At 47.0% G+C, this 24,496-nt stretch overlaps 1 protein-coding gene across 1 annotated transcript in view; it reads left to right on the forward strand.

Annotated features, from left to right (window-relative positions):
* The first annotated feature begins 469 nt into the window (after nt 1-469).
* Nucleotides 470-24,496, forward strand: part of C24H16orf96 (chromosome 24 C16orf96 homolog) — a 33,895-nt gene continuing 9,868 nt past the window's right edge. The window contains exons 1-11 of the mRNA XM_031447555.2: nt 470-922; nt 9,771-9,875; nt 11,020-11,100; nt 11,312-11,398; nt 11,510-11,746; nt 11,987-12,584; nt 14,373-14,458; nt 14,810-14,920; nt 18,749-18,823; nt 19,234-19,398; nt 24,166-24,284. Coding sequence (XP_031303415.1) covers nt 470-922; nt 9,771-9,875; nt 11,020-11,100; nt 11,312-11,398; nt 11,510-11,746; nt 11,987-12,584; nt 14,373-14,458; nt 14,810-14,920; nt 18,749-18,823; nt 19,234-19,398; nt 24,166-24,284 — 2,117 coding nt within the window. The remainder of the gene's footprint in view (nt 923-9,770; nt 9,876-11,019; nt 11,101-11,311; nt 11,399-11,509; nt 11,747-11,986; nt 12,585-14,372; nt 14,459-14,809; nt 14,921-18,748; nt 18,824-19,233; nt 19,399-24,165; nt 24,285-24,496) is intronic.

Here is a 24,496-nt window from a genome sequence, read left to right on the forward strand (position 1 = left end):
TTCCCTGTTGGTTAGACAAGAAGAAATTCTGCCCTTTCTGATCTGAAACTTCTTTTATGGGGCTTCCAGAGCAGGAACCTGGGGTTTCTTAACTCCAAGAACTCTGTCTTCTGTCCTAAGGTTGTAGAGGCTTCTAGGGAGAGAGCTGCTTCTCTGTCAAACTTTCCTGCATGCTTCTTGGAAAGGGTCATCGGTCTTACATAACCGAAGGGCTTGAATTAAAAGGTGGACCGTCAGTCTGTTGGAACAGTCCTCATCTGTTAACTGAGCAACTACTCTGCCTGCTCCAGGCTCTCGGAATCGCACCTGCTCAGCCACATTCTCTGGTGTCCTAGCAGCCAGAACCTCCTGAGCTCCAGCCGGGACAGAGGCCATTTCCTCCCTGACTGCCGAGACTTGCAGGCTCCCCAGGCCCCTGAGGACCTGTCTGTGCAGCTTGCAGGTCCATTGTAAGCCACCGCTTGTGCCCATGGATGTCCAGGACACCCAGGACCCCGACAAAACAATCTTCTCACTCACGTTCTCCGAGCTGGTCAACGTCGCCATCCCACAGGGCGGGGTGGTGAACTTCAAGGCCCTGCACCTCCTGCTCCAGGGCATCCTGGAGCACATCCACATGGCCGAGCTCAAGAAGGTCCTCTCGGGGGACGAGGACTTCCTCCAGACCTCGCAGGCCGTGTTCATGCCACGGGAAGGAGACGCCCAGTCCATCCTCAACCCCTTGAAGGGGCTCGGCAACATCTTCGACCACGTGGTGAGCCGCATGGACAACATAGAGAGCCAGCCTGCTCTGCTGCAGGAACTGCCCTCCACCTCCCAGCTGCTGGAGGCCAGCCAGGGCACTCGCCAGCCCGCCCGGGACCTGTGGCACCTGATAAAGCTCCGGAAGATGGTGGAGGGCAACGAGGAAGCCATGGCCAAGGTAGGCTGCCCGGCCTCCAGGAGCTTCCTGCCCCTGTGGCTCTCCTGCCAGGCCTTTCACTCTCACCTTGTACCCCTTATGATGGGCTTGTCCCTTCAGTGGGGCGGGGGTGCTGTTTGGCTTTGAATTAGGCAGAACCAAAGCTCCAAGCTTGCAGTCTCCATCCAGTTTTGAGCAAAGAAGCCAGACACAGAAGGCTGCACGTTGTGTGAAATGTTCAGAGTGCGCACACGCACAGAGACAGAAAGCAGATGGGTGTTTGCTGGGGGCTGGAGGGACAGGGAGTGGGGAGGGACCGCCGAGTGAGTGGTTACTGGGTTTCCTTTTGGGGTGATGACGAGGATGGAGACCATCCATCACACAGAGGAGTCATTTCAGGATGTGTTAACACTCTTTTATTTTAATTTTTCAGTTTTTTAAATTGAAGTATGGTTTATTTGCAATGTTGTGTTAGTTTCTGGTATACAGCATAGTGATTCAGTTATACATACATATATATTCTTTTTCATTACAGGTTATTACAAGCTATTGAATATAGTAGGACCTTGTTGTTTATCTATTTTTTATGTAGTGGTATGTATCTGCTAATCTCAGACTCCTAATTTATCCCTCCCTCTACCTTACCCTTTGGTAACCGTAAGTTTGTTTTCTATGTCTGTAAGTCTGTTTCTGTTTTGTAAATAAGATCATTTGTGTCCTTTTTTAGATTCTACATATAAGTGATCATATGCTATTTGTTTTTCTCTGATTTACTTCACTTAGTATGATCATCTCTAGGTCCATCAATATTGCTGCAAATGGCATTATTTCATTCTTTTTATTTTGTGTGTGTGTGTGTGTGTACACGTATGTACCACAACTTCTTTATCTGATTATCTGATGATGGACATGTAGGTTGTTTCCATGTCTTGGCTATTGTAAAGAGTGCTGCTGTGAACATTGGGGTGCATGTATCTTTTCAAATTAGAGTTCTTTCTAGATATATATCCAGGAGTGGGATTGCTGGATCGTATAATAACTCTATCTTTAGTTTTTTAAGGGAATCTCCATACTGTTTTCCATAGTGGCTGCACCAAATTACACTCCTACCAGCAGTGTAGGTTTTTTTCCGAGCCCTCTCTAGCATTTACTGTTTGTGGGCTTTATATATATATATTAGGGGGAAGGAGGTAATTAGGTTTATTTATTTATTTTTTTAATGGAGGTAATTGGGATTGAACCTAGGACCTTGTGCATGCTAAGCACACACTCTACTACTGGGCTATACCCTCCCCCTGTCTGTGGACTTAATGATGGCCATTCTAACTGGTGTGAGGTGATTCCTCACTGTAGTTTTGATTTGCATTTCTCTGATAATTAGTGATATTGAGCATCTTTTCATGTGCCTTTTGGCCATTTGTATGTCTTCATTGGAGAAATGTCTGTTTAGGTCATCTGCCCATCTTTTGATTGGGTTGTTTTATTGTTGTTGAGTTATATGAGCTGTTTGTGTATACCACTCTTCTTTTTAAAATCGAGGTGAAAGTCACATACCATAAAATTAACCAAGTTAATGTGAACAACTGGGTGGCATTTGGTCATCGCTCATGTGCAAACACCACCCCTATCTCATTCTAACCATTTCCATGGCTCCGAAAGGAAACCCTGGGCTCCTCATCCCTGCCCATTCCTCCCCTCTTCCATCTCTGGCAACACTAATCTGCTTTCTGGTTCTAAAGATTTACCAGTTCTGGACATTTCATATGAATGGAATCATGCAGTACATGTTCTTTGTGTGTCTGGCTTCTGTCCCTGAGCATCACGTTTTCAAGGTTCCCCCGCATGGTAGCAGGTGTCTGTGCTTCATTCCCCTTCATGGCTGAATTGTATGGACAGACCACGTTGGGTGCAGCCATTCACCAGCTGATGGGCATTTGGGCTGAGACTCTTTTTAAACAAAGGCAATGTGTTATTTGAAGGACGCCGGAGTTTCTCATGGGCACCAAGGAAGAAGTGAGAGGACAGGCCTCACAGGGTGGGAAGGTTCGTAGATCTCCTGCGTTCTCGAAAACAGCCCTTAACCTATTTCAGCATCCACTCACCAATCTCCGGGTCTTTTGGTTATCATTTTAGGATAAGAGAACGGGAGGGCACACCTAGGGTCAGGTGTCCACTCCCAGCCAGGCAGTCAGTGTCAGGCCTAAGACCTAGAGCTCCTGCGGGCCAGCTCCCACTGCCTGAACTGGCAGGTACCCCAAAAGGTGTCAATAACCAGGGGCCACCGGGCTTCACTGCTGACCTGGGGGCTGAAAAAGATGGGAACCCTGGTGCAGATGTTTATAGAGGTGACAGAAAAACAGACAATGCAAGCTCCCTTCCTAGAAACTGGAAATGCTGAGCCATGAGAAGCACAGGCCAGAGTCCGCCAGCGGATGCTCCTGGGTCCCACACCCCCATCTCCTCACTATCCCCCTCACCATGGCTCCTCCACTTGGCCCTTTCCCCAGGGAAATGATCCTGAGAACAAGTGCTTGCTGTGTGCCAGCTAAGCTGGATGCTACATCTGTTTGCTTCTTTAATCTTCATAGCAACTCTGTGATGCAGGTGCTGTCATTACCCCCAAGTTTACAGATGAGGAAACTGAGGCACAGAGAGGTTAAGTAACCCACTTGGAGTCATAGTGTTAGAAGAAAGGGGGCCAGTGCCAACCTGGGCCAAGTGGGTGGGTTGAAGGTGTAGGGATGTGGGTGCTGAGATGCTCTGCCACTTACCCCTGGAAGTGGGGGGATGGCCACGGCTTCCTCCTCCCAGGATTGTTTCAACAATTAAAACTAAACAAGATAAAGCTTGGGAACTTCTTAGACAGAGCGGGATGTCCAGTCTGTCCAGGGTGGGCTGATGTGGGTAAGAGGCAAAGCTACATGGTGTGAACCTTAAATCATCGTGCTCAGTGGGAGCAGCCAGCACAGAGGACCACACAGTGCTTGATTCTGTTCATACACAATACCCAGAAGAGGCAGGTCTGTAGGGACAGAAAGCAGTGGCTGCCAGGGGCCGGGGGACTGAGGGCTGGTGGGCGTGGACTTTCTTTTGGGGTGATGAAAACGTTCTGGAACCAGATAGTGGTGATGGCTGCACAACCTTTCGAATGCACCACATGCCACTGGATTGCTCACTTTAGTATCATGATATGTATTTTACCACACACACAACAAGCAGAGATTGGCAGAATCCATTAAAAGAAAAAAAATCCTCTAACTATATGCTGTCCCCAAGAGACACACGTTGATGCAAAGACAAACAGGTTGGAAGTAAAAGGATAGCAAAAGATACTCCGCACAAGCAGGAGCCAGAAGACAGCTGCAGTGACTGTACTAATACCAGATAGAAAGGACTTTAAGACAAGAATTGTCACTAGAGGCACAGAAGGCTGCGTGGGTGACTGACGGTCTCAGAGCTGGAGAGGCAGACACAGGGTCCGAGGGGCCAGCCCCTCCAAAGCAGCCTGCCCCCAGCCTGCCTTGATGGGTGAAGGCTTCTAGAATGCACAAGAACCTGGAGTGACCCAACCAGCTCATAATGTGGGCTGGTAGGCAGGTTCGGACCGATCGTGCCGCCCTCAGAGGACTGTTTGTGCATCTAGGAATGTTGCTGCTGTTAGAGAATGTCACCAAGTCCCAGCCTGGCTGAGGTTGCCAGGGTTACCACGGTGACCCATTGTAGGGGTTGCCATGGCAGCTGGTTCTAGGATGGTGCAAGCTGCTTAGCTAAGAGTCTGCGCACACACACACACCCATCCCCGCCTGCGTCAGCCAGGCTGGCAGACCAAATGCCACCCTTTTTGCGGAAAGGCAAGCCCACTGGCCCCAGCACCCACCCCAGACAGGGGGATTGGTGTCTGAGAAACCAGCACAAGCAGCCAGGGGGCTTCTGGAGAGGTTTGGGAGGACTCACAGTTGTGGCCCGAGGGCTGGTGCCCTTGATCAGTACATCACTGGATTTAGGGGTTCAGGCAGGGCAGTGAGTCCTCATTAAGCAGGCTTAGTGCAGGGTTTCTCTCCCTGGGCACAACTGACATGTGGGCCGGAGCGTTCTTTGTGGTGGAGACCGTCCTGGGCACTGCGGGATGTGGAGCAGCATCCTTGGCCTCTACCCACTAGGTGCCCAGAGTGCCCTGTAGTCATGACAACCAGAAATGTCTTCAGACGTTGCCACATGTCCACTGGGGGCCAAACCACCCCCCTGGGAACTGCTGAGTTAGAAGAGCTGGGCTCCCTGCTTGCTGTGCATGGTTCCCGTGACCCCAGGTTCCGCTCCCCACGGCCTGCCCATGCCAGGGAGCTCTTCCAGAATTGCAGGTTCCCAGGCTCTGCCCACATCTCCCAGGCAGCCCTGAATGTGAGTTTTGAAAAGCTGCACTTGGAAGCCTGGGGCTGTCTCCTTGAGGCCTCTTTACCTCGTCTGTGATGATGACCCAAGGAGAAAATGAGGGGCCATGTCCACTGTTTGTTATTAAGATTGTCCTGGCTACTGACCCTGTTTCCATCAATAAACTCGTGGGTCCTATTAGGGGATTATAACAACTCGTTGCTGCTTTTTTTGAAATTTCAAAACTCCCTCCCGATTTCACTCCCCCAACCAAAAATCGCCTGCTGTGTATCCCACAATTAAAAGGATTTTAAATGTAAATTGGCTTTTGAGAATTTCAGAACAGAGCTTAAGGGCAGGGAAGACACTGTGGGGTTTTGGAGAATCGAGTGGAAGTCACTGCAGTAATAGCAGTGAACTTCCTGCACTGGCAACACCCTCTCCTGGGGCTGGGAAGAGCTTCTGCCTTCCTCATTCCCTGGGAAGGAAGTGGCATTAGCATTCCCGTTGCCCAGAGCTCTGGAGCCGAGATCCTGTAGACCAGTCTCTCGGGTTGTTCAAGGGGGTGTTTGCCTTAGACCCCCTTATCAGCCCCTGAAGGCTCCTGTGAGCGCTTGGCCCCCAGGCCTATATTCTTGAAGCCCTCTTCAGAAAGAGAGAGAGAAAGAGAGTCTGGACATTCTCCTTCCAGGAAGGGCAGTTTTCTAGAACTCGCTTCACTGAACTCGGCTCCATCCCAGCCCTGATTGTGGCCTGAGAGGCCAAGTTGGGCCCTTCCTGGGGTCTGGAGTCAGGGCATGGCCCCCGTTTATGAGAAGCAGGCTGAGTCTGGGTAAGAAACCTTCGACTGCATTTCATAGCAGAGCAGCATCCCCTGAGAAAAGAATCCTCCTCCCCTCGTGTGCAGCCCTTACCCGTGGAGCAGCCCTCAGGAAGCCTGGCCATCTCTTCAGGGCTTTCCCTGTACTTACCCGTGGTGGCGGTGGACTCCTGCTTGGGTAATTTGGTCCCCTTGTTACATCCAGAGAGACACGGGGAGAGGGAAGCATCTGTGCGCGGGGTGGGGGGTCTGGACCTCACAGATTTCTCTGAAAAGAATTTTTTCCATCTACAGCAGATAAGGATTTGTAAAATCTGTCTCTTAATACCGTTATCACTCCCGGCAAAATTAACAACTCCCGAATACCATCCAATAGACAGTGTTGAAATGTCTCCCCGTTGTGTCTAAAGCAAAAATGCTATTTTTAAAAACCTTGTTGAGTTATATTCCATGTACTAATAATTTCATCCATTTAAAGTGTACAATATTATGTTATATGTCAATTATACCCCAATGAAAAAGGTATACAGTGCAGTGATTTTAGCATATACACAGTTACATAGTTATCACTGTCAATTTTAGGACATTTTCAACAGCTCAGAGAGAACCCCGTTAACCATTAGCTGTCATTCTTCATTCCTGCACCTCCTTGAGCCCCATAATGTTTTCATGTTTATCTGTAGCATGTACCTGAATTTTTTTTTGCCAAATAACCTATCATATGAGTAGGCCAGTTTTTGTTTATCAGTTGATAGATATTTGGGTTGTTTTCACTTTTTGGCTATTAGGAATAATGCCACTATGTTCTGTTTTGTTTTGTTTTTGGGAGGAGGTAATTAGATTTATTTACATACATCTATTTCTAATGGAGGTACTGGGGGTTGAACCGAGGACCTCATGCACGCTAAGCACTTAATCTACCGCTAAGCTATTCCCTCCCACCACAGGAATAATGCCACTATAAACATTGCTATACAAATTTTTCTGTGAACATATGCTTTTATTTCTACCTACCTAGAGACAGAATCTCTGGATCACATGGTAGCTGTGTTTCAAGCTTAGGGAACTGCCAGCCTGTTTTCCAAAAAGGCTGTACCATTTTACATTCCTGCCAGCAGTGTGTGAGGATTCCAATTTCTCCTCATCCTCACCAACACTTCTTATTTCTGTCTTAAAAAAGTTTTTTTTTAATTTATTCATTTTTGAGGGAGGAGGTAATTAGGTTTATTTAATTTTTTTTTTTTAAATGGAGGTACTGGGGTTTGAACCCAGGACCTCGTGCATGCTAAGCACACACCCTACCACTGAGCTACACCCTCCCCCCATTTTCTGTCTTTTTGATGCTAGCCATCCTAGTGTATTTCATTGTGGTTCTGATTTGCATTTTCCTGGTGTCTAATGATGTGCATCTCTTCATGTGCTTATTGGCCATTAGTATCTCATCTTTGGAGAAATGTCTGTTCAGATCTTTGCCCATTTTTAATTGGGTTATTTGTCTGTATGTTGCTGAACTCAGTTTGCTAATATTTTGCTGAGGATTTTTGCATCCATGTTTTAGTTTTCCTGTGATGTCTTTGTCTGATTTTTGTATCGGAATAATACTGGTTTCGTAGAATATGTTTGGAACTCTTATGTTGTTTGGAAAAGTTTGTGAAGAATTGGTATTAATTCTCCTTTCAGTGTTTAATAGAAGTCAGTGGCGAAGCCATCTGGGCCTGAGCCTTTTTTTGTGCTTAGTTTAAAAAAAAAATTGCTACTTCAATCATTTTATTTGTTTTTGGTCTATTCAGATTATCTACTTCTTCTTGAGTTAGTTTTGGTAGTTTATGACTTTCTAGGAATTTGTCCATTTCATCCAGCTTATCTAATTTGTTGGCATACAATTGTTCATAGTATTCCTTTATCATTCTTTTTATTTCTGTAGGGTCAATAGCAACGTTCCCTCTTTCATTTCTCATTCTAGTAATTTGAGTCTTCTCTCTTTTTCTTGGTCAGTCTAGCAAAGGGTTTGCTAATTTTATTGATCTTTTCCAAGAACCAGCTTTCATTTTACTGATCTCGTCTATTATTTTTCTATTCTCTATTTCATTAGTTTCCACTCTAATCTTTATTGTTTCACTTTTTCTACCTGCTTTAGGTTTAGTTTGCACTGCTTTTTCCAATGTCTTAAGGTGGAAGTTTAGGTTATTGATTTGCCATCTTTCTTCTTTGTTAATATAGTCACTCCAGCTAAAATTTCTCTCTAAATGCTGCTTTAGCTGCATCCCATAAGTTTTGGTGTGTTTGTGTTTTCATTTTAATTCATCTCAGTGTTTCTAATTTCCTTTGTCATGTCTTCTTTGACCCACTAATTATTTAGGAAAGTGTTATTAAATTTCCACATATTTGTGAAATTCCAAAAGTTTCTTCTGTTATTGATTTCTAATTTAATTCCACTGTGCTTAGAGTACACACTTTGTGTGACTCCAGTCCTTTTTAAATTTACTGAATCTTATTTTATGGCTTAACATATGGTCTGTTCTGCAGAATGTTCTATGTGGGAAGAATGTGTATTTTGCCACTGTTGAGTGAAGTGTTCTATTATGTCTGGTTGGCTTACAGTGATGTTCAAATCTGTTCACATTTCCCTGCTGATCTTCTGTCTAGTTGTTTTATCCATTATTGAAAATGGGATATTGAAGTTTTCAACAATTTCTCCTTTCAGTTCTGTCAATTTTTGATTTCATATATTTTCATTGTTAAGTTCATGTATGTTTATTATATCTTCCTGATGGATTGACCCTCTTATATTATAAATATTATAATATTTTATTATAAATATTCCTCTGTATCTTAGTAACAATTTTTATCTTAAATTCTATTTTGCCTGATATTAGTATAGCTGCTCTGATTCTCTTTCAGTTACTGCTTGCATGGTATTTCTTTTTCTGTCCTTTTGTTTCAACATATTTGTGTCTTTGAATCTAAAATGTGTCTCTTATAGACAGCATGAGATTGGGTCATGTTTTCTTATCCATTCTGCCAATCTCTACCTTTTATGAAAATTTAATTTAATCCATTTACATTTAATGTAATTACTGAGAAGAAGGATTTCTGCCATTTTACTCTTTGTTATTTTTTTTAGCTGAATGCCTAAGTATGCACCAGGCCCCTTATATACATTATCACATTTTCTTTCATACCCATTTTATGACCGAGGAGTCTAAAATCTAGGAAGATGCAGTAGCAGCCCCAGTCATTGGTGGTGCTAAGCTATGAGACCAGCATTGCACCCATCAGCTCTTGCCTGAAGTTTCCTCCCTGCTCCTCTAGCTTCACCCTTTACCCTCCCAGGGCCAATCTATACATGAAGCCAGAGGACCCTTTAAAAATGTAAATCCAATCATAACTCCCTTGCTGATCTTCCAGCGTTTCCCACCATGCTTCATGATGAGTGACTCCTGCTTACTGAACACATTCAAACACAGGGTTGCCTCCTTCCCACCTAGGCCACCTGAGAGCTCAGGGCACAGTTGGCTTTAGTGTCACTTTCTGTCCTCTGAGTATGTTCCAGCCTAGGCCTTGGAAGAACCGTGAGGACTTCTTGGACCATGGCATCACCAGAGAGCTTCTGCACTTTACTTGCCTTTTTCCCCCACCTACACCCAACTTCACATTTTCCCCTTCTCTCCCCTTCTCCAGGCCATGAAGACCCTGCAAGATTTGCTCACTGACATTTACTCTCTCAAGGCCACCACTGAAACCCTCAGGAAGGATGTGGCCATGCTGAAGGACATGTTTGACAAGGTAGACCTTCCCTACCATCCTTCATACTGGCTATGCTGCTTGGACCTCTGGTGGTTGGGGTGACAGGATAAATCCAGAAAGCCTGTTCTTAGTTAAGAACAACTATGGGGGCAAGGGAAGGGGACTGACATGGCCCAGCTACTTGGCCCTTCCCACTGAACTCTCTGCAGCTTCTACCATGATCTTCACCCCGCTGTGTTAAGACATCATTTGTTAAGTGCCAGAAGCCTAGTTCATCTTGGCTTAGGCAAAATAAAAGAATTTATTGTCTCATTTACTAAAAAGTTCAGGGATGCCTTCAGATACAGCCAGATCCAGGTTCTCATACCACATCAACATCTCTCCCTCAGTGATGCTTTCCTCTGGGTTGGCTTCATTCTCAGGCACATACTCCCCAAGTCTTGGAAACTCCAGGCTTGTAGTCCACCAACTTAGCAGAAAACCAAAAACTCTGTTTACATTGAGAAGTGGAGTAAGCCTAGCGTGGGCATACATTCTAGCTCCCTCTATAGTCACAGGACATCAACCCAGACATGTTCTAACTCCTTACCATGATGTGGAAGGACGTGGAATCCCTGACGTGTGAGGTCACAGCTGGCAAATCAGAGCTGGGCTCAGAAGCCAGGCCTCCACACACCCATGCTGGTGTTGTGGCTGAGGTTTTACAACTTGCCCCCAAATAACATGATTTAATGTATCATCCCTAATGCACAAGTCAGTGTACATATTTAACTGTGAGAACTATGAGAACTTCAGTCTCGTCTGGGTAGCTTCCATTTGAGCAAAAAGGACACTGTCAGGAAACTCTCATGAAACACTAAAAAAGACCGTTGGCCAAATCTTTTTGGGAAACCATGCCTTCCCAGTCCACCTCTTGGAGATTCTTAATGTACTTTGGCCCATTAAAGGCTCTGAGAAGTCCTGCAAGACAGAAACCTGTTGAATGCTTTTTAAGCCTAACATTTCCCAAAATTATTTGCCCAGAGAACCCTTTCCCACTCACTTGGAAACACTTGTTTTGGAACCTTCTTTCTTCTCCATCTCTTAGTCACCTAGAGCTAAGGCCTTTGTGTTTGAGCTGTGGGAGAAGCAGGGCTGGGACCAGAACCTTTACCCCTGATCACAGGCTTAATTCATTTGACAGATGCATCTGGAAAAAATGGATATTTTCTCTGAAGATTTGAAAAGGCAGGACCGGAAGATGAGTGCATTACAGCAGGAAGTGGTGAGGGCCCGGGATCCATGCTCTCACTTGAGTCCCCCACTCTCCAGGCCTAGGGGTACTGGGGGTGGAGGGTGGGGTAAGGAGGAGAACACAGTCTGGAAGGGCCCATTTATTTGCAAGTGTGCAGGGCAGCATGGAGAAGGGAGCCACCAAGGGCACAGACCCTCTGGGTTCACAACCCTTTTTCCCACCCTCCTTCCCCACCCGCTAGGCTTCTCTCCAGAACAAGGTAATCACTATCCCCCAAACTGAAGACATAGTACTCTGGAGCAGCCTCCACGAGGCCATGTTCACCCAGGTAAGTGAAGGAGGGGGAGGAGGGGCAGAATCTGAGGGTTGGGGAAAGCTGGGTAAGGAAGGAAGCAGGGGCCTGCCCAGCCCCCGTCCAGCTTGGCCCCCTTTTCCGCAGGAACAGGCTCCATCACTGCTGGAAGATTCCGATCTGTGGCAGGTTGTGGAAGAGCTCCCAGAGACTGACTTTCCCCAGACCACCAGGTACCATGAAGCAGTCGGTCATGGCCAGGTCTCTGAGGCCATCCAGCACCCCAAGTTCCTGGAGACTACCTGGCATCACCAAACCCAAGGCCCGCTGCCGGAGGAGGGGTCTGTCCAAGCAGCTCCCCCCTCTGGGGTGCAGGAGCCCCAGGTGCTTGAGCCTGGGTCTGTGCCTGGGCCAGGACCTGCCCTGGGTCCTCAGCCCACACCACCAGGACCCTGGCCTGTAACACCAGGAGGCTGGCCTCCTCCCAGGGGCTTGCCCGGGACTAGCACTGGGCCTTTCTGGGGCTACTTCCCACCTGCCCAGCTCCATGGCTTTGGGGCCCCACTCCCAGCCACGGAGCTGGGCTCAGCTTGGCCTCATTCACTGCAGTCCCTGTATCACCAGAAAGGGACACTCAAGCTCTCAGCTATCTCAGAAAAGGAAGAAGATGACTCCCTCCATGTGGGAGTCCTTCAGGATGGAGCCCCCAGGGCTGGGGCCCCCAAGAAAGCACTCCATAAGGGACCCCCGCCTGCCTTTCAGCAGACAAAATACAACACTGCCACCATGGCTGCAACGACTTCAGCAGCTCGGTCAGCTAAGGCTGCCACCAGGCTGGTCGAGGACGCCCCTGCCACCAAATTGGCAAGCAAAGCTATGATCACAGCCTCATCCGGGCCTTTAGGAGTCCTTGCAAACATCCTGGGTGCAGGGTCCTTCCGTAGGCCCATGACCTTCACCGATGACAGTGAGACAGAAGACTTGCAGGAGAAGGACTTTGAGGACATCCTCTATCCCTCATTCTCTCCTGCCAATGTCCCTCCCGACATGGCCCTGTCCCAGGCCATGCTGGCTGCCAGACAGGCTGTGACCCCTGAAGACAAGAAGAAGGCCGTCAGGCATTCCATGAACAACATAGCCCAGATGCCTATTAGACACGACACCCTGAAAGGAGAGTTTGCCCAGATGTCATCCAACCTGCAGCAGCGCATGACTTATCTAGGTAGGCGTGGCCTGGCTCTAGGAAGGGTGACAAGGGCTCAGGTCCTCCCTGTGGCCTCTGACAAGCACCTCCTCTCCTTTGTTGAGTTCCTCCAACAAAATCTACATTCAACCATTAGCTATTCATTCCTTTGGCTTAAGCATTAGCCTCTTACTAGTCTATTCTTTTACAATGAGTGTACAGTGAGGTCTTATCTTAGGGGAGAGGGGCAGTTAGGGTCTAAAGTTGGTGCTTAAGGAGGAAAATCACATGTCAAAATTACTCTTGGAAATTCCCTTTCAATAGCGCATAAAACAGTACTGCTGTACAGTGTTTTGATAAGTCCAGATCAACCAGAGTGTCCCACAGCACTGAATAGACCCCAGATGAAATGGTCAATTTGGGATTAGGGACAACTGCTGGACAAACATATGTATCCTTAAAAGATCACAGTCATGTTCTAGGTGGCAGTAGCAGTAAATTTATGCTCCTATTTCACGTCCATGATGGGCACATGTTCACTGCAGGGAGCAGGGAGCAGGGAAGAATGGCCCACTCTAGTGGTTCTCAACCTTAAGATCACCTCAGCATCCTGGGGGTTTGTTAAGGCACAATTGCTGGGCCCAGCCCCAGAGTTGCTGACCTGTTGATCTGGGTGGGGCCCCAGAGCTTCCCTTTCTAACCTGTTCTGGGAGATGCTGCTCATGCTGCCTGCTGGTCCGGGGAACCCAGTTTGGGATCCACTGTCTTACCCTCTTTGAATCCTGATCTTGCTTTTTTGCTCTCTGCCAAGTATAATAGTTGAATTAGCCGAAGTCAGATCCATATGTGGCTGGCTCCACTCCTGATGGGCAGTACCGTTCCACAAATCTTGAAAAAGTAGAATTTTGCACAGCTACCAGTGATATCCTGTGGCACAGCTAAGGTTATGATAGTCATCAATTTAAATATACAACGTAAAGCCATAATAACCCAAACTCTACTTCTGACCAGCTGCCATTTTTGTTAAGAAAACTAAGAGGGGGCGCAGGGTATAGCTCAGTGGTGGAGCACATGCCTAGCAGGCACGAGGTCCTGGTTTCAATCCCCGGTACTTCCATTAAGTAAATAAATTAATAAACCTAATTACCTCCCCCTCTCAAATAAAAATAAAGATAGGTTGTAAATGGATCTTGGCTGCAATTTTTCATACCGTCCTACCTATGTCATGTACATTACTTTTCGGCCTCTCATCTGAAACTGGATAGAGGGTATTTTTTTTTTTTTACCCCTCTCCTTTGTTAAATCCTTCTTTCTATCTTGCTGTGGGATAATACATTTCATATACTCCCAAAGTAAGGTACTGAGGGCCACTTCTGGGAGGGGAGTAAATTCCAGAGAGGTTTCCCTAGGCCTGGGCTGTCTACTAGGATAACAACAAGGCTGTCAGACACCAGAAACGGAGTGAGTTCAAGTTCCCATGTGTCCTAAGTACCAAGAGCACACCGGATATTGAGGGCTTAAAACGAAAACAAGAATGTGAAATAGCTCATTAATCATTTTGTTGATCACATATTAAAATGATGCTATTTTAGATTATATTGGGTTAAGTAAAATATTTTCTTAAAATTAATTTCACCTGCTTATTTTTAGATTTTTTTAATGTGGCTACTGGAAAATTTTAGATGACCTCAAAGGCCCCCAAGCTCACAACACCTTTCTGTTGGAAGGCACTGCCTTGGACATCTCATAACAGAAACAGGTCGAGCTTTAGACAGAGCATCTTTCCCCATCCCTGTCCCCAACAGCCACCCCCTCTTTTGCTTTCAGCTAACATGGGAGCCTCTTCCAAGCTTGGGACAACCGTGGATGTATTGCAAGAAAAGATTGGCAACCTCCAGAAATCCAGGATGAAGGTCAGTGTCGCAGACAGAAAAGGTGTTTAAGAAGATGGTGACTTGAAGTGAGCTGGTGGCAGACTCCATGACCAGAACTGGGAGGATGTCCTGCCCTCCCGGACCCAGCATTTGTCCTGGAGCTGAAAGGAGGCATGGGGAGGTGGAGGGGCCCAGAAGACAGCTGCAGCCCCGTGGAGGCAGATCTCTCCAGCTGGTGCAGGGGTCCCAGTGTTGGGCAGCTGCATGGCGCCCTCAACGAATGTCTTAAGTGGCTTTTGGATGGCAGTCTGGGGACACACTTCAAGTCCCCTCCTGGCCATGGTGACCTGAGCAAAAGAGGCTTTGGATATCTGTGTCTCCCCTTTGTAGGAGGAGGAACTCGAGAGAATTTGGGGCCACCAAATAGAGATAATAAAGGACCACCACATTGTGCTGGACAAGGCGGTGGAGAAGCTCCAGAAGCGTCTGGATGACTTAAAGGTGTGAAGGTCTGGGAGGGCCTGAGGACAGATGGCTGAGAGGAGGGAAGCGTCCTCATTCAGACCTTCCCCAAGGGTTTCACAGCCACCCGGAAGGCAGAACCAAGGACTCTACCCAGGCATTTTACTGTGTGTAAATTACACTTCCATGAAAAACAACCAAATCCCACCACCCCACCTCTACTCCCACACTTAAACAAGGGGGCCTGAGCAGTATCTGTCTCCCCCACCGCTGGGGTCAGCTGCCCCTAGAAGGGTGCCTGGTGCGAAGTGAAGGCTCATAATGTGCTGAATGAACCAATGAATGAATAAGAGGATTTCTTGAGCCAACTGGTACTTTCATGACCTTTCCCGTAAACCAGGTCGTTTCCCCTAAGCCACACTGCAGGGCCTTCCCAGAGCAGCAGAGTTCTGGTGTGATAAATGTGAGGACGGGTGCAGAACGCCCACCAGGGGCTCACTCAGTCAGACACTGTGCCCCGTGGGCTCGCTGAGCTGGCCAGATGACCCTGGCCTGACAGTCCACAGGACCAGTCCAGTCTGTGCCTTGTCCCAGAGGTGTCCCAGACCTTTGGAGAAAGGATTAAAGTCACTCCCAGTGGGAGGAGATGACCTTTCCCCAAGCGTATGAAGAGACAAAAATCCCATACAGGTCCACCTGAGGTGGTTTCCACGAGTGGGCTTCTGATTCTAAGTCAGAGTGCTGTTGGTGGGATGCATTAGGATGCGGGGAGCAAAAGGGGAGGGCACAGCTCCCCCTCCCAAGATCGTTACACAGCATAATCAGGCTAGTGCACACAGGGCAATTTAGACAGGAAAAGAGCTCATCAAAGGGGAACCAATTTCCGACCTAAGCAGGGGCAGCCCCTGGGCCATGTGTGGGCGCAGGATACACAGCTACAGGCTCAGACTTTTGTGAGTGCAGGATCAGGAACTGCTTTGTCTCCTGCCAACTCTGAGCCCTCATTTAGCTGCTGCTCTTCAGAGAGGCCGGGTTGCCGTGTCCTAGGGACCTATTGGTGTCCTTCCTGGACGGAGACTGGAGCCAGTTCGTTCACCACGTCTGATGTGTGTCCAGCACTATGTCCCACCCTGCACAGAGGAGGAGGGGGTCACAGGATCTGCCTCCAAGAAGCCGTCACTCGTTGAGAGAAACTCAAGAGGAGTTTGGCCAAACAGGCCAAATGGACCAAGTCGGCCTTTGTCCAGACTTCCTTCCTGCCCCTTGTGCCAGCAAGAACTGATTGTTTATAAAAGTGAGCCTTGGAAGGACCTGGAATGGGGTTTTGTATACAACACACTTCATTAAATAGTTCTTAAGTGAGTGTGGGCTGCCAGAGATCAGCAGCCCCTTGAAGTCCTCGCAGGAGAGAAAGGAGGGAGGGCAGACATCTGGGCCCTGGTTCTGTCCCAGCCTTGGGGACTGTCACTGTTTTACCTGGATGCCTGGGAGAAAGTGTTCTGGACGTAACAGGTGGTAGGAGAAATCCTCATGCACTCCCTGAGTCATTCAGCCAATGGCATGGAGCCTTAGCTCTGGGCTAGGCACCCTTCCAGGGCCTGGCGACACAGCGGTCGCCAAGACAGACACTGCCCAGGCCCTGTTGTGTTTTTTGCGCGGGAGTGGTAGAATCTGTTTTTAACTGAAGTACAATTTATGCACAGTAAGACGTCCAAGCCTGAGGTATAAGAGCTTACTTCACTTTTGCCTTTTTATACACACACGTCAGCACCACCCAGTCAAGATGGAAGCACTTCCCTCACCTCAGAGTGCTTCTCTTGGAGTGTTTCCCACTAAGAACCCAGCAGGAAGATGAGTGAGGACAGAACTCTCTTACTGGCTCAAATAACATGAGAACGTTGCCTTTTGCAAGTGGACAGGCATCTCTTATGAGCCAGAGACTGCACAACAAAGCCATTCTTGAAACAAACGGTTGTAGCCAGGGCTCTGGCTTGGTGCAGGAGAGGACCGATACGGTAGCTGATGAGTGTCGAATGCTGACTCTTTTAGGGAGATGCCGTGTCTAGTCCCCCTCAGCATCTTCGGGAGGAGAGTGGTATGGATGCCATTTGAAAGAGGAGGAAACAGACTCAGGCAAAGTAACCAGCTGGCTGGGAGGCAGCCTGCTATTGTGGTTAGACAGGCCTGGGGTTGAAGCCCCATGCTGCTGCTTACTGGGTAGACCAGTTTCCTGAGGCTACTGTAACAGATGACCATAAACTGGGTGGCTGGAAATAAGAGACAAATGCTCTGTCACAGTTCTGGAAGCTAAAAGCCCCAAATCAAGGTGCTGGAAGGGCCTTGCTGTCTGAAGGCTCTAGAGGAGGATCCTTCCAGCCTCTTCCAGCTTCTGGTGGCTCCTGGCGTTCCTTGGCTTGTGGACATATCACTCCAGTCTCTGCCTCTGTCGTCACATGGCCTTCTTCTCCATACGTGCGTCTGTGTCTGCACATAGCCTCCTTATCCACGTGGCCAACCCTAATCCGCATTTTAACTAATTACATCTGCAAAAATCTATTTCCAGATAAGGCCATGTTCACAGTTTCTGGGTGGGTATGAATTTTGGGGGAGACTTAGTCAACTCCATACACAGGTAACCCTGGCAGTGGAATTTGGAGAGTCTGGGCTAATCGCTCCTCTTTATTTCAGATTTTAACTAGAAAGAGCCAAGTGAGGGTCTAAGTATTAATGTTGACTCCAAAAGGTCAGGGGCCCCTGCAAATGTGGGGTTGGAGGAGGCAGCCTGATGCAAGGCCAAAGCAGGAGCTTCCTTCCATAACTCCACCACCCATCCTAGACCTAGGGACCCACCTGTGGGCAAGGTGGACGTGAAGGAACTTTGCATTAATTAGAATTAGGTTCAACTTCGGATAACATAAAACCCCCCAAATAACTGACTTGAACAGGGCATAAATGTACTACTCCTTTACATTCAAGAGACTCAGAGCTGGTATAGAACTCCATGGTATATGACTTCCAGTCACAAGGTCACCTCATGGCCCAAGATGGCTCTTAGTGGTCCGGTCATTAACTCTGCATTCCAGCCAGTGGTGAAGAGGACACCTACCCACTTTCATTTACACCTCAGTGGTCACACAAGCTATAAGAGACATTGGGACATATAGTTACGATTCTGGGATGCCAGCTGCCAGCTAAAAGTTGGAAGTTCTGTTTCTGGGGGTGAAAAGGAGACCAGCTATGAAGGGAAAAGTAGAAGCCTGCTTCCAGCTTTGCAGGAAAAGTGACCTTACCTGCTGGGGACATGGTCTAGCGACTGTGAGCCTCTTCCCAAGCAGGTCAGCTGGCTGCTGCTAGCATAGGGAGGGTCCAGTAAGTGGAGAGAGCGCAGAATTAATGGAGGGAGTTGGCTCTTCATGGAGTCATGGGGATGGGAAATAAGGGGTTTCCCTGACACGGGGCACAGCATGTGTGGCATAGAAGTCGCGCTGATTGATGAATAGACTGCCGTTGTCGCAGGGACCCCACCCCATTTCAGATCAAAAGAGATGCACTTGCCTTAAATGTCTGGGGACCCAAAGCATCCACACTGGTTTGTGCTTTCCTTCCTCAGGTCTTCCTTTCTTTCCTGTGTAGCAAAGCTCTATGATGGCATCTCCAAGGGGACAGCTTGTCTCAAGTCCCATGTTCCTTCCCTTCTGATCTGGGCACCTGGGGCCCTGGAGCCGAAGCCTCCCAATGCACCACCCAGCTGCTGCCCACTTGGCCCTGTTTTCCCTTCCTGGCACGCAGCAAGGGTGGACGTGGGAGGGAGATGCTATCCTCAGGGCTTCCGAGGACAGCTGACATGCCCTCTGCTTCTGTTCTCAGATTGTCCATTCTCAAATCAGAAACCTAGAAATGTACAAGGCAGACAAAAGTGTGATGGAGCAGGAGCTGAAAGAGGTGAGTGAGATTCCTCTCCCCCCGCTTCCCCCCAAGCCCCAGCTCCCCACGGAGGGAGATGGACTCATCCATCCAAGACAAAGCCAGGCAGACAGACTTGCAGAGTTTCCTTCCACTTTGTTGTATAGAAAGGTTGGGAGAATTTCTCAAAAGTTGTCCCATCAATTCCTATTTTTAGTAATTCAGGATTAGTGACAATTTGTTATGTGAACTTAAAAACCATGCACCAACTTCTCCATCACAGGAAGAACTTGGCTTAGGTCTCACGGTTGTTTTGAGCCAACACAGACCCAAGGCTAGGTGTCCAGGGCCCCAAACTAGAAAAAATGACCAAAGTGGTCTGATCTCCTGCAGCCTCCTGCTGTTCCCACCCCTGCCACCCTGCCTCCCTGAGTCCCATCTCTCTTTAGAAAGCTGACCGGAGTACCCTGGCAAGCAAGGCAAGCCGGGCCGACCTGGACACAGTGGCAATGGAGCTGAATGAGATGATTCAGGGCATGCTGTTCAGGGTCGTGGCCAATGAGGATGACTGGAAGAAGGCTGTGGAAGAGCTGGGCAAGGACATACGCACCAAGGTGAGTACCCCTGTATTAGTTATCACTTGCTGCATAACAAACTATAAGAAAGATAGCCCCTTAAGACAGCAAATGTTCAGTTTCTGAGGGTCAAGAATTGGGGAGTGACTTAGCTGGGTGGCTCAGGATGTCCCATGAGGGGGCAGTTAGGATGTCTTCCAGCCAGGGCTGCCATCATCTGAGGGCCTGACTGGGGCTGAAGGAGCCACGTTCAAGATGGTGCCCTCACATGGCTGTGGGCAAGACTCCTCACTTCCTCATCACGTGGATGCCTCCTTAGGGCTGCTTGAGTGGCCTCGCACCGTAGCAGGGAGTGGTCCCCTGAGAGCACATGGTCCAAGAAAGCAAGACAGAAGCTGCAACCCCTTCTTTGACTTAGCCACAAAGTCACACTCCATCATTTCTGTAATATCCTGTTGGTAACACAGGTCAGCCCTATTCACTATGAGAGGGGACCACCCAGCCACAAAGTCACACTCCATCATTTCTGTAATATCCTGTTGGTTACACACCAGCCCTATTCAGTGGAGGGCCTTGGAGGCCAACCATATTGCTCCACTCTGGGCAAGCAAAAGGATGTGGTGGGGTGGAATGGTGTCCTGCTGGTCATTCACGTGTTCATTCATCATTTACTGACCGCCTGTGAGGAACCAGACCCTGGGGAAATATTGATAAGGAGTCACAGCCCCTCCCTGAATTTGTTGCATGCAATACAGCGCTAGGAACAGTCTGGCCAATCATATCAGTGTTGTGTGGTTCCTGCAGCCACATACCGGCTGGTATGAACAAGAGAGCTTGGATTTAGAATCAGGCAGGACCGGGTTTGAGTCCCAGCCCCTCCACAAGCAGCAGCATACCCTGAGTTATAGAACCTCACCAAGCCTTGGCTTTCTCATCTGTAAAATGAGGATTTATTCACTCTTCAACCATGTATTGGGTACTTCTGATGCTGGTCACTTGAGGGTGTGACAATAAGAAAAACAGATAAGGGACACATTCATCACAAAATCACACACATCAAAGCAGAATTACAGCTGTAACTCAATTATCTACGGAACAACTGACCTTTTTTTTTTTTTCCTAAGAATTCAACAGCAAGGTGGAAAGAAGTGGGACAGAGACTGTTCTAGATTAAACAAGTGTCAAGAGGCAAAACAACCAAAGGCAAACACACAATGCAACTTTCCTTGTCTCCTGGTTCGGGGCTACACTCTGCAAATGGGCTGGGAATTAGATCAAAGTCAGGAATGACTGTTCCTCATGTTAGATGTGGTAACAGTGTTGCAGTTGCTAAAAATTGCTAAAATATTTGAGTGAAATGCCATGACTTCTGTAACTTAAAAAAAAAAACACTCCATCAAGAAAATAAGGCAGATATAGCAATGTGTTAATAGTTATTAAATCTAGATAGTGGATATTTGATTCTAGTCTTTTCACTTCTCTATATGTTTGAATTTTTTTCCCTAATTGGAGGCTTTTTGGTTTCTTTGGTTGGTTGTTGTTTTAAGTAATTCTATACTCATTGCTTTTCTTTTCTTTGTGTATTTTTAATTGTGGTAAAAATTCACACGATGTAAAATTAAGCATTAATCATTTTAAAGTAGTGGGAGAGGGTATATCTCAGTGGTGGAGCACGTGCTTAGCATATACGAGGTTGTGGATTCAATCCCCAGTACCGCCATTAAAAAAAAAATTAAATAAATAAATAAAATCTATTTACTCCCCCCACCAAAAAAGAAAAAAGAAAAAAATCATTTTAAAGTAACTAATTCCTTGGCATTTGGTACATTGACAGTGTTGTGCAAACACCACCTCTATCAAATTCTGGAACATTTCCATCACCCACAAAAGGAAACTCCAGACCCATTAATCAGTCACTCTTCACTCCCCACTCCCCCAGCCCCTGGTAGCCACTAATCTACTCCCGTCTCTATAGATTTGCCTATTTTGGACATTGCACATGAACAGATCATATGCTGTGTAACGTTTTGTGTCTGGCTGCGCTCGGCATCATGTTTTCAAGGTTCATCTTTGTTGTAGCATGAATCAGAACTTCATTTCTTTTTTACAGCTGAATAATATTCTGTCAAATGGATAGGCCACATTCTGTTTATTCATCCATCTGTTGGTGGACTCTTGGGTTGTTTCTAACTTTTGACTATTGTGAAGAGTGCTGCTTTGAACATTCATGTACAAGTTTTTATTTGAACACCTGTTTTCACTTCTTTTGGGTAGATACCCAAGAGGGGAATTGCTGGGTCATAGCTATGTTTAACTTTTTGTAGGAGTGATATATTGTGATGTCTGCAGTGAACTCTCAAATGGTTCAGGAAACAAACAAATACACACATACATATGCATAGATAAAGAAAACATGGCAAAATGTTAAAAAATCGGTGAATTTAAGTGGATATGTAAGAGTTGTTTGGACTATTCTTGCAACCTTTCTGTAGGTTTAAAAGTTTTTGAAATAGAAAAAAAAGTTTTTGAAATAGAAAAAAAAGTTTTTGAAATAGGTAATTGGGGGAAAGAATCTTTTTAAAAAATTATTATTTTTTAACACTTGCTGAGCCCTGCTCTATTTAATTTTAAAAAAAACTTTTGGAGGGGTGGAGGTAATTAGGTTTGTTTGTTTGTTTGTTTGTTTGTTTGTTTGTTTGTTTTAATGGAGGCACTGGGGATTGAACCTAGGACCTCACACATGCACTCTACCATTTGAGCTATACCCTCTCCACCCGTCCCAGGAAAAGAATCTTCTTGGGACGCCATGCACTTCTGTCGTGTTGGATTGGCAGACAGGTCATGCAGGCAGGTGGGCCCTTCAGCAGCAAAGTGAAGATTCCTCAGGGCCCAGTGGTGCTAGGCTGTTACCACTGGCATAAACATATATTCCCCCCTTAGAAGCAGCAGGTAATTTGGGGGTGACTCTTTGGCACCCTGGGAACGGCCATTGCCTCGGCCATTCTCCTAGTAGTTTCCCGCTAAATTGAGGATTATTGCCTGAACCAGTTATTTCATTAAGGGTTGCAGAATGGCAATTTTTCTCTTTTTAAAAAAATTTTGAGTGGGGGAGGTAATTAGGTTGATTGATTGATTGATTGATTGATTGAATGGAGGTACTGGGGATTGAACCCAGGACCTCGTGTGTGCTAAGCACACTCTCTACCTCTGAGCTACACCCTCCCCCCAAATGGCTATTTTTCTAACCCTAGCATTGCGCCTATATTTGAAATCTGTAAAGAAGAGCTTTCCCTCATTAGCTTGAGCTGATCACCCTGAAGTCTGTTTCTTGCAGGAAAGACGGGAACAATGATGGGTTCTCTCCTTTAATTACCAGTTTCCAGGGTAAGGCATTGGTGCAGCCACTTCTAATACATGGCGGCAAATGAAATTTTCTATTTTTTTTACTTTTCTTGTAGGTGTCATCATGAATCATGGGTTTTTATATATTCAGTTTGTTCAATCAGTTAAGTTACTACTTTGTCACTCACATGGTCTCATTTTAGGCCTGAGAGCTGGCCCCTGAGCCCTTGGACATGACCCTTTGTCTTGAAAAGCTGTCCTGCTTTCTTAACTGACAAGATGTTCCAGGCTCATCTTCAACTAGTCCCTTCCTTGACCCGAATCAGCCATTTCTCTGTGGATTCTTGGTTCCTTCTGTGAGGAATGGTGGTTAGAGACCAAAATCTGGGCACTTTCAAAATTCAAAAGTCCCACCAAGGGAAACAGTCTGGCAGTTTCTCAAAAGTTAGGCATAGAGTAAACTATGGTAAACACTAGGTAAACACCCCAGAGACACGAAAGCAGCTCCCACAAAGCAAATGTTCACAGCAGCATTATTCATGGTGGCCCCAAAGTAGAAACTACCCAGATGTCCATCAACAGATGAATAAATAAACAAAACATGGCCTGTCTGTACAGTGGAATATCATTCAGCCATGAAAAGGACTGAAGTACCGATACACACTACAACATGGATGAACCTTGAAAACCTGATGCTGGAAAAAAAAAAGACACAAAAGGATACAGATTGTGTGATTCCATTTATGTGGCGTGTCCAGAAGAGGCAAATCCATAGAGACAGAAAGTAGATTAGTGATTGTTCACACCTAAGGGTTTGGGAGGAAATGAAGGGTGACTGCTACTGGGTATGAGGTTTCTTTGGGAATAATGAAAATGTTCTAAAATTGATTGTGGTGATGGTTGCACAACTTGTGAATGTGCTAGAAGCCATTAATTGTTGGGAGAAGGTAATTAGGTGTATTTATTTATTTACCTAATTTTTTTTTAATAGAGGTACTGGGGACTGAACCCAGGATCTTGTGCATGCTAGGCATGCACTCTGTCACTGAGCTATACCCTGCCCCCTTCTTGAATGTATACTTTACCCTCAATAAATATGTGTTGAATGTGTGAAGATATGGCATCTTGGAACCATCAGGAAAATATTTCTCAGGCCTGTAGGCCTGCAGGCCTGCACTTAAGCAGTAGGGGTGGTTTATCTTTTGGAGGCAGTAACTGATGGTGTTTCCTTGCCTTGGCTTCTGGGAAGCTCACTGTGCGGCTCCCCTACAGCAAGACAGTCACGAGGGGTACGAGCCTTAACCCAAGCGTTGTCTTTCTCCCTTTTCTCAACCCCCTCACTTTCCTTGATTAATCTTGTTACACTCTATGGAGCTTTGCAGGTTGCTGCAAGTCCTTTTCTGGAGTGAGGCAAGGTGTGAATTAACTGACTAATAATCTTTTCTTCCCTTTGGCTGTTTGCAGCTGGTTCACAGTGATTTGGATGATCTAAAGAAGGACATGGACGAGGTCTGGAAAGTAGTCAGGAAGCTGCTGATTGAAGGCCTCCGATTTGACCCCGACAGTGCTGCTGGCTTTAGGAAGTGAGCCCCTCCTGGGTAGGGGTGCAGCTCCCAGAGGCCGGGGAGTCCCTGTCTCCTGAGAGGAAACGACAGGGGTATCCCAGTGGATTCTGGAAGGAAGGATTCCGGAACTGTGGACCCAGGGAAAGGGGGTGGGGCGGGGGATGGGGCTGAGAGCATCCAGGGAGTCAGAAGTGGGCAGCTCTGGCCTTGGCTGCAGAGGGGACTCCAGA

Source organism: Camelus dromedarius, chromosome 24 (genome assembly GCF_036321535.1).
Source record: "Camelus dromedarius isolate mCamDro1 chromosome 24, mCamDro1.pat, whole genome shotgun sequence".
Classification (NCBI taxonomy): domain Eukaryota; kingdom Metazoa; phylum Chordata; class Mammalia; order Artiodactyla; family Camelidae; genus Camelus; species Camelus dromedarius.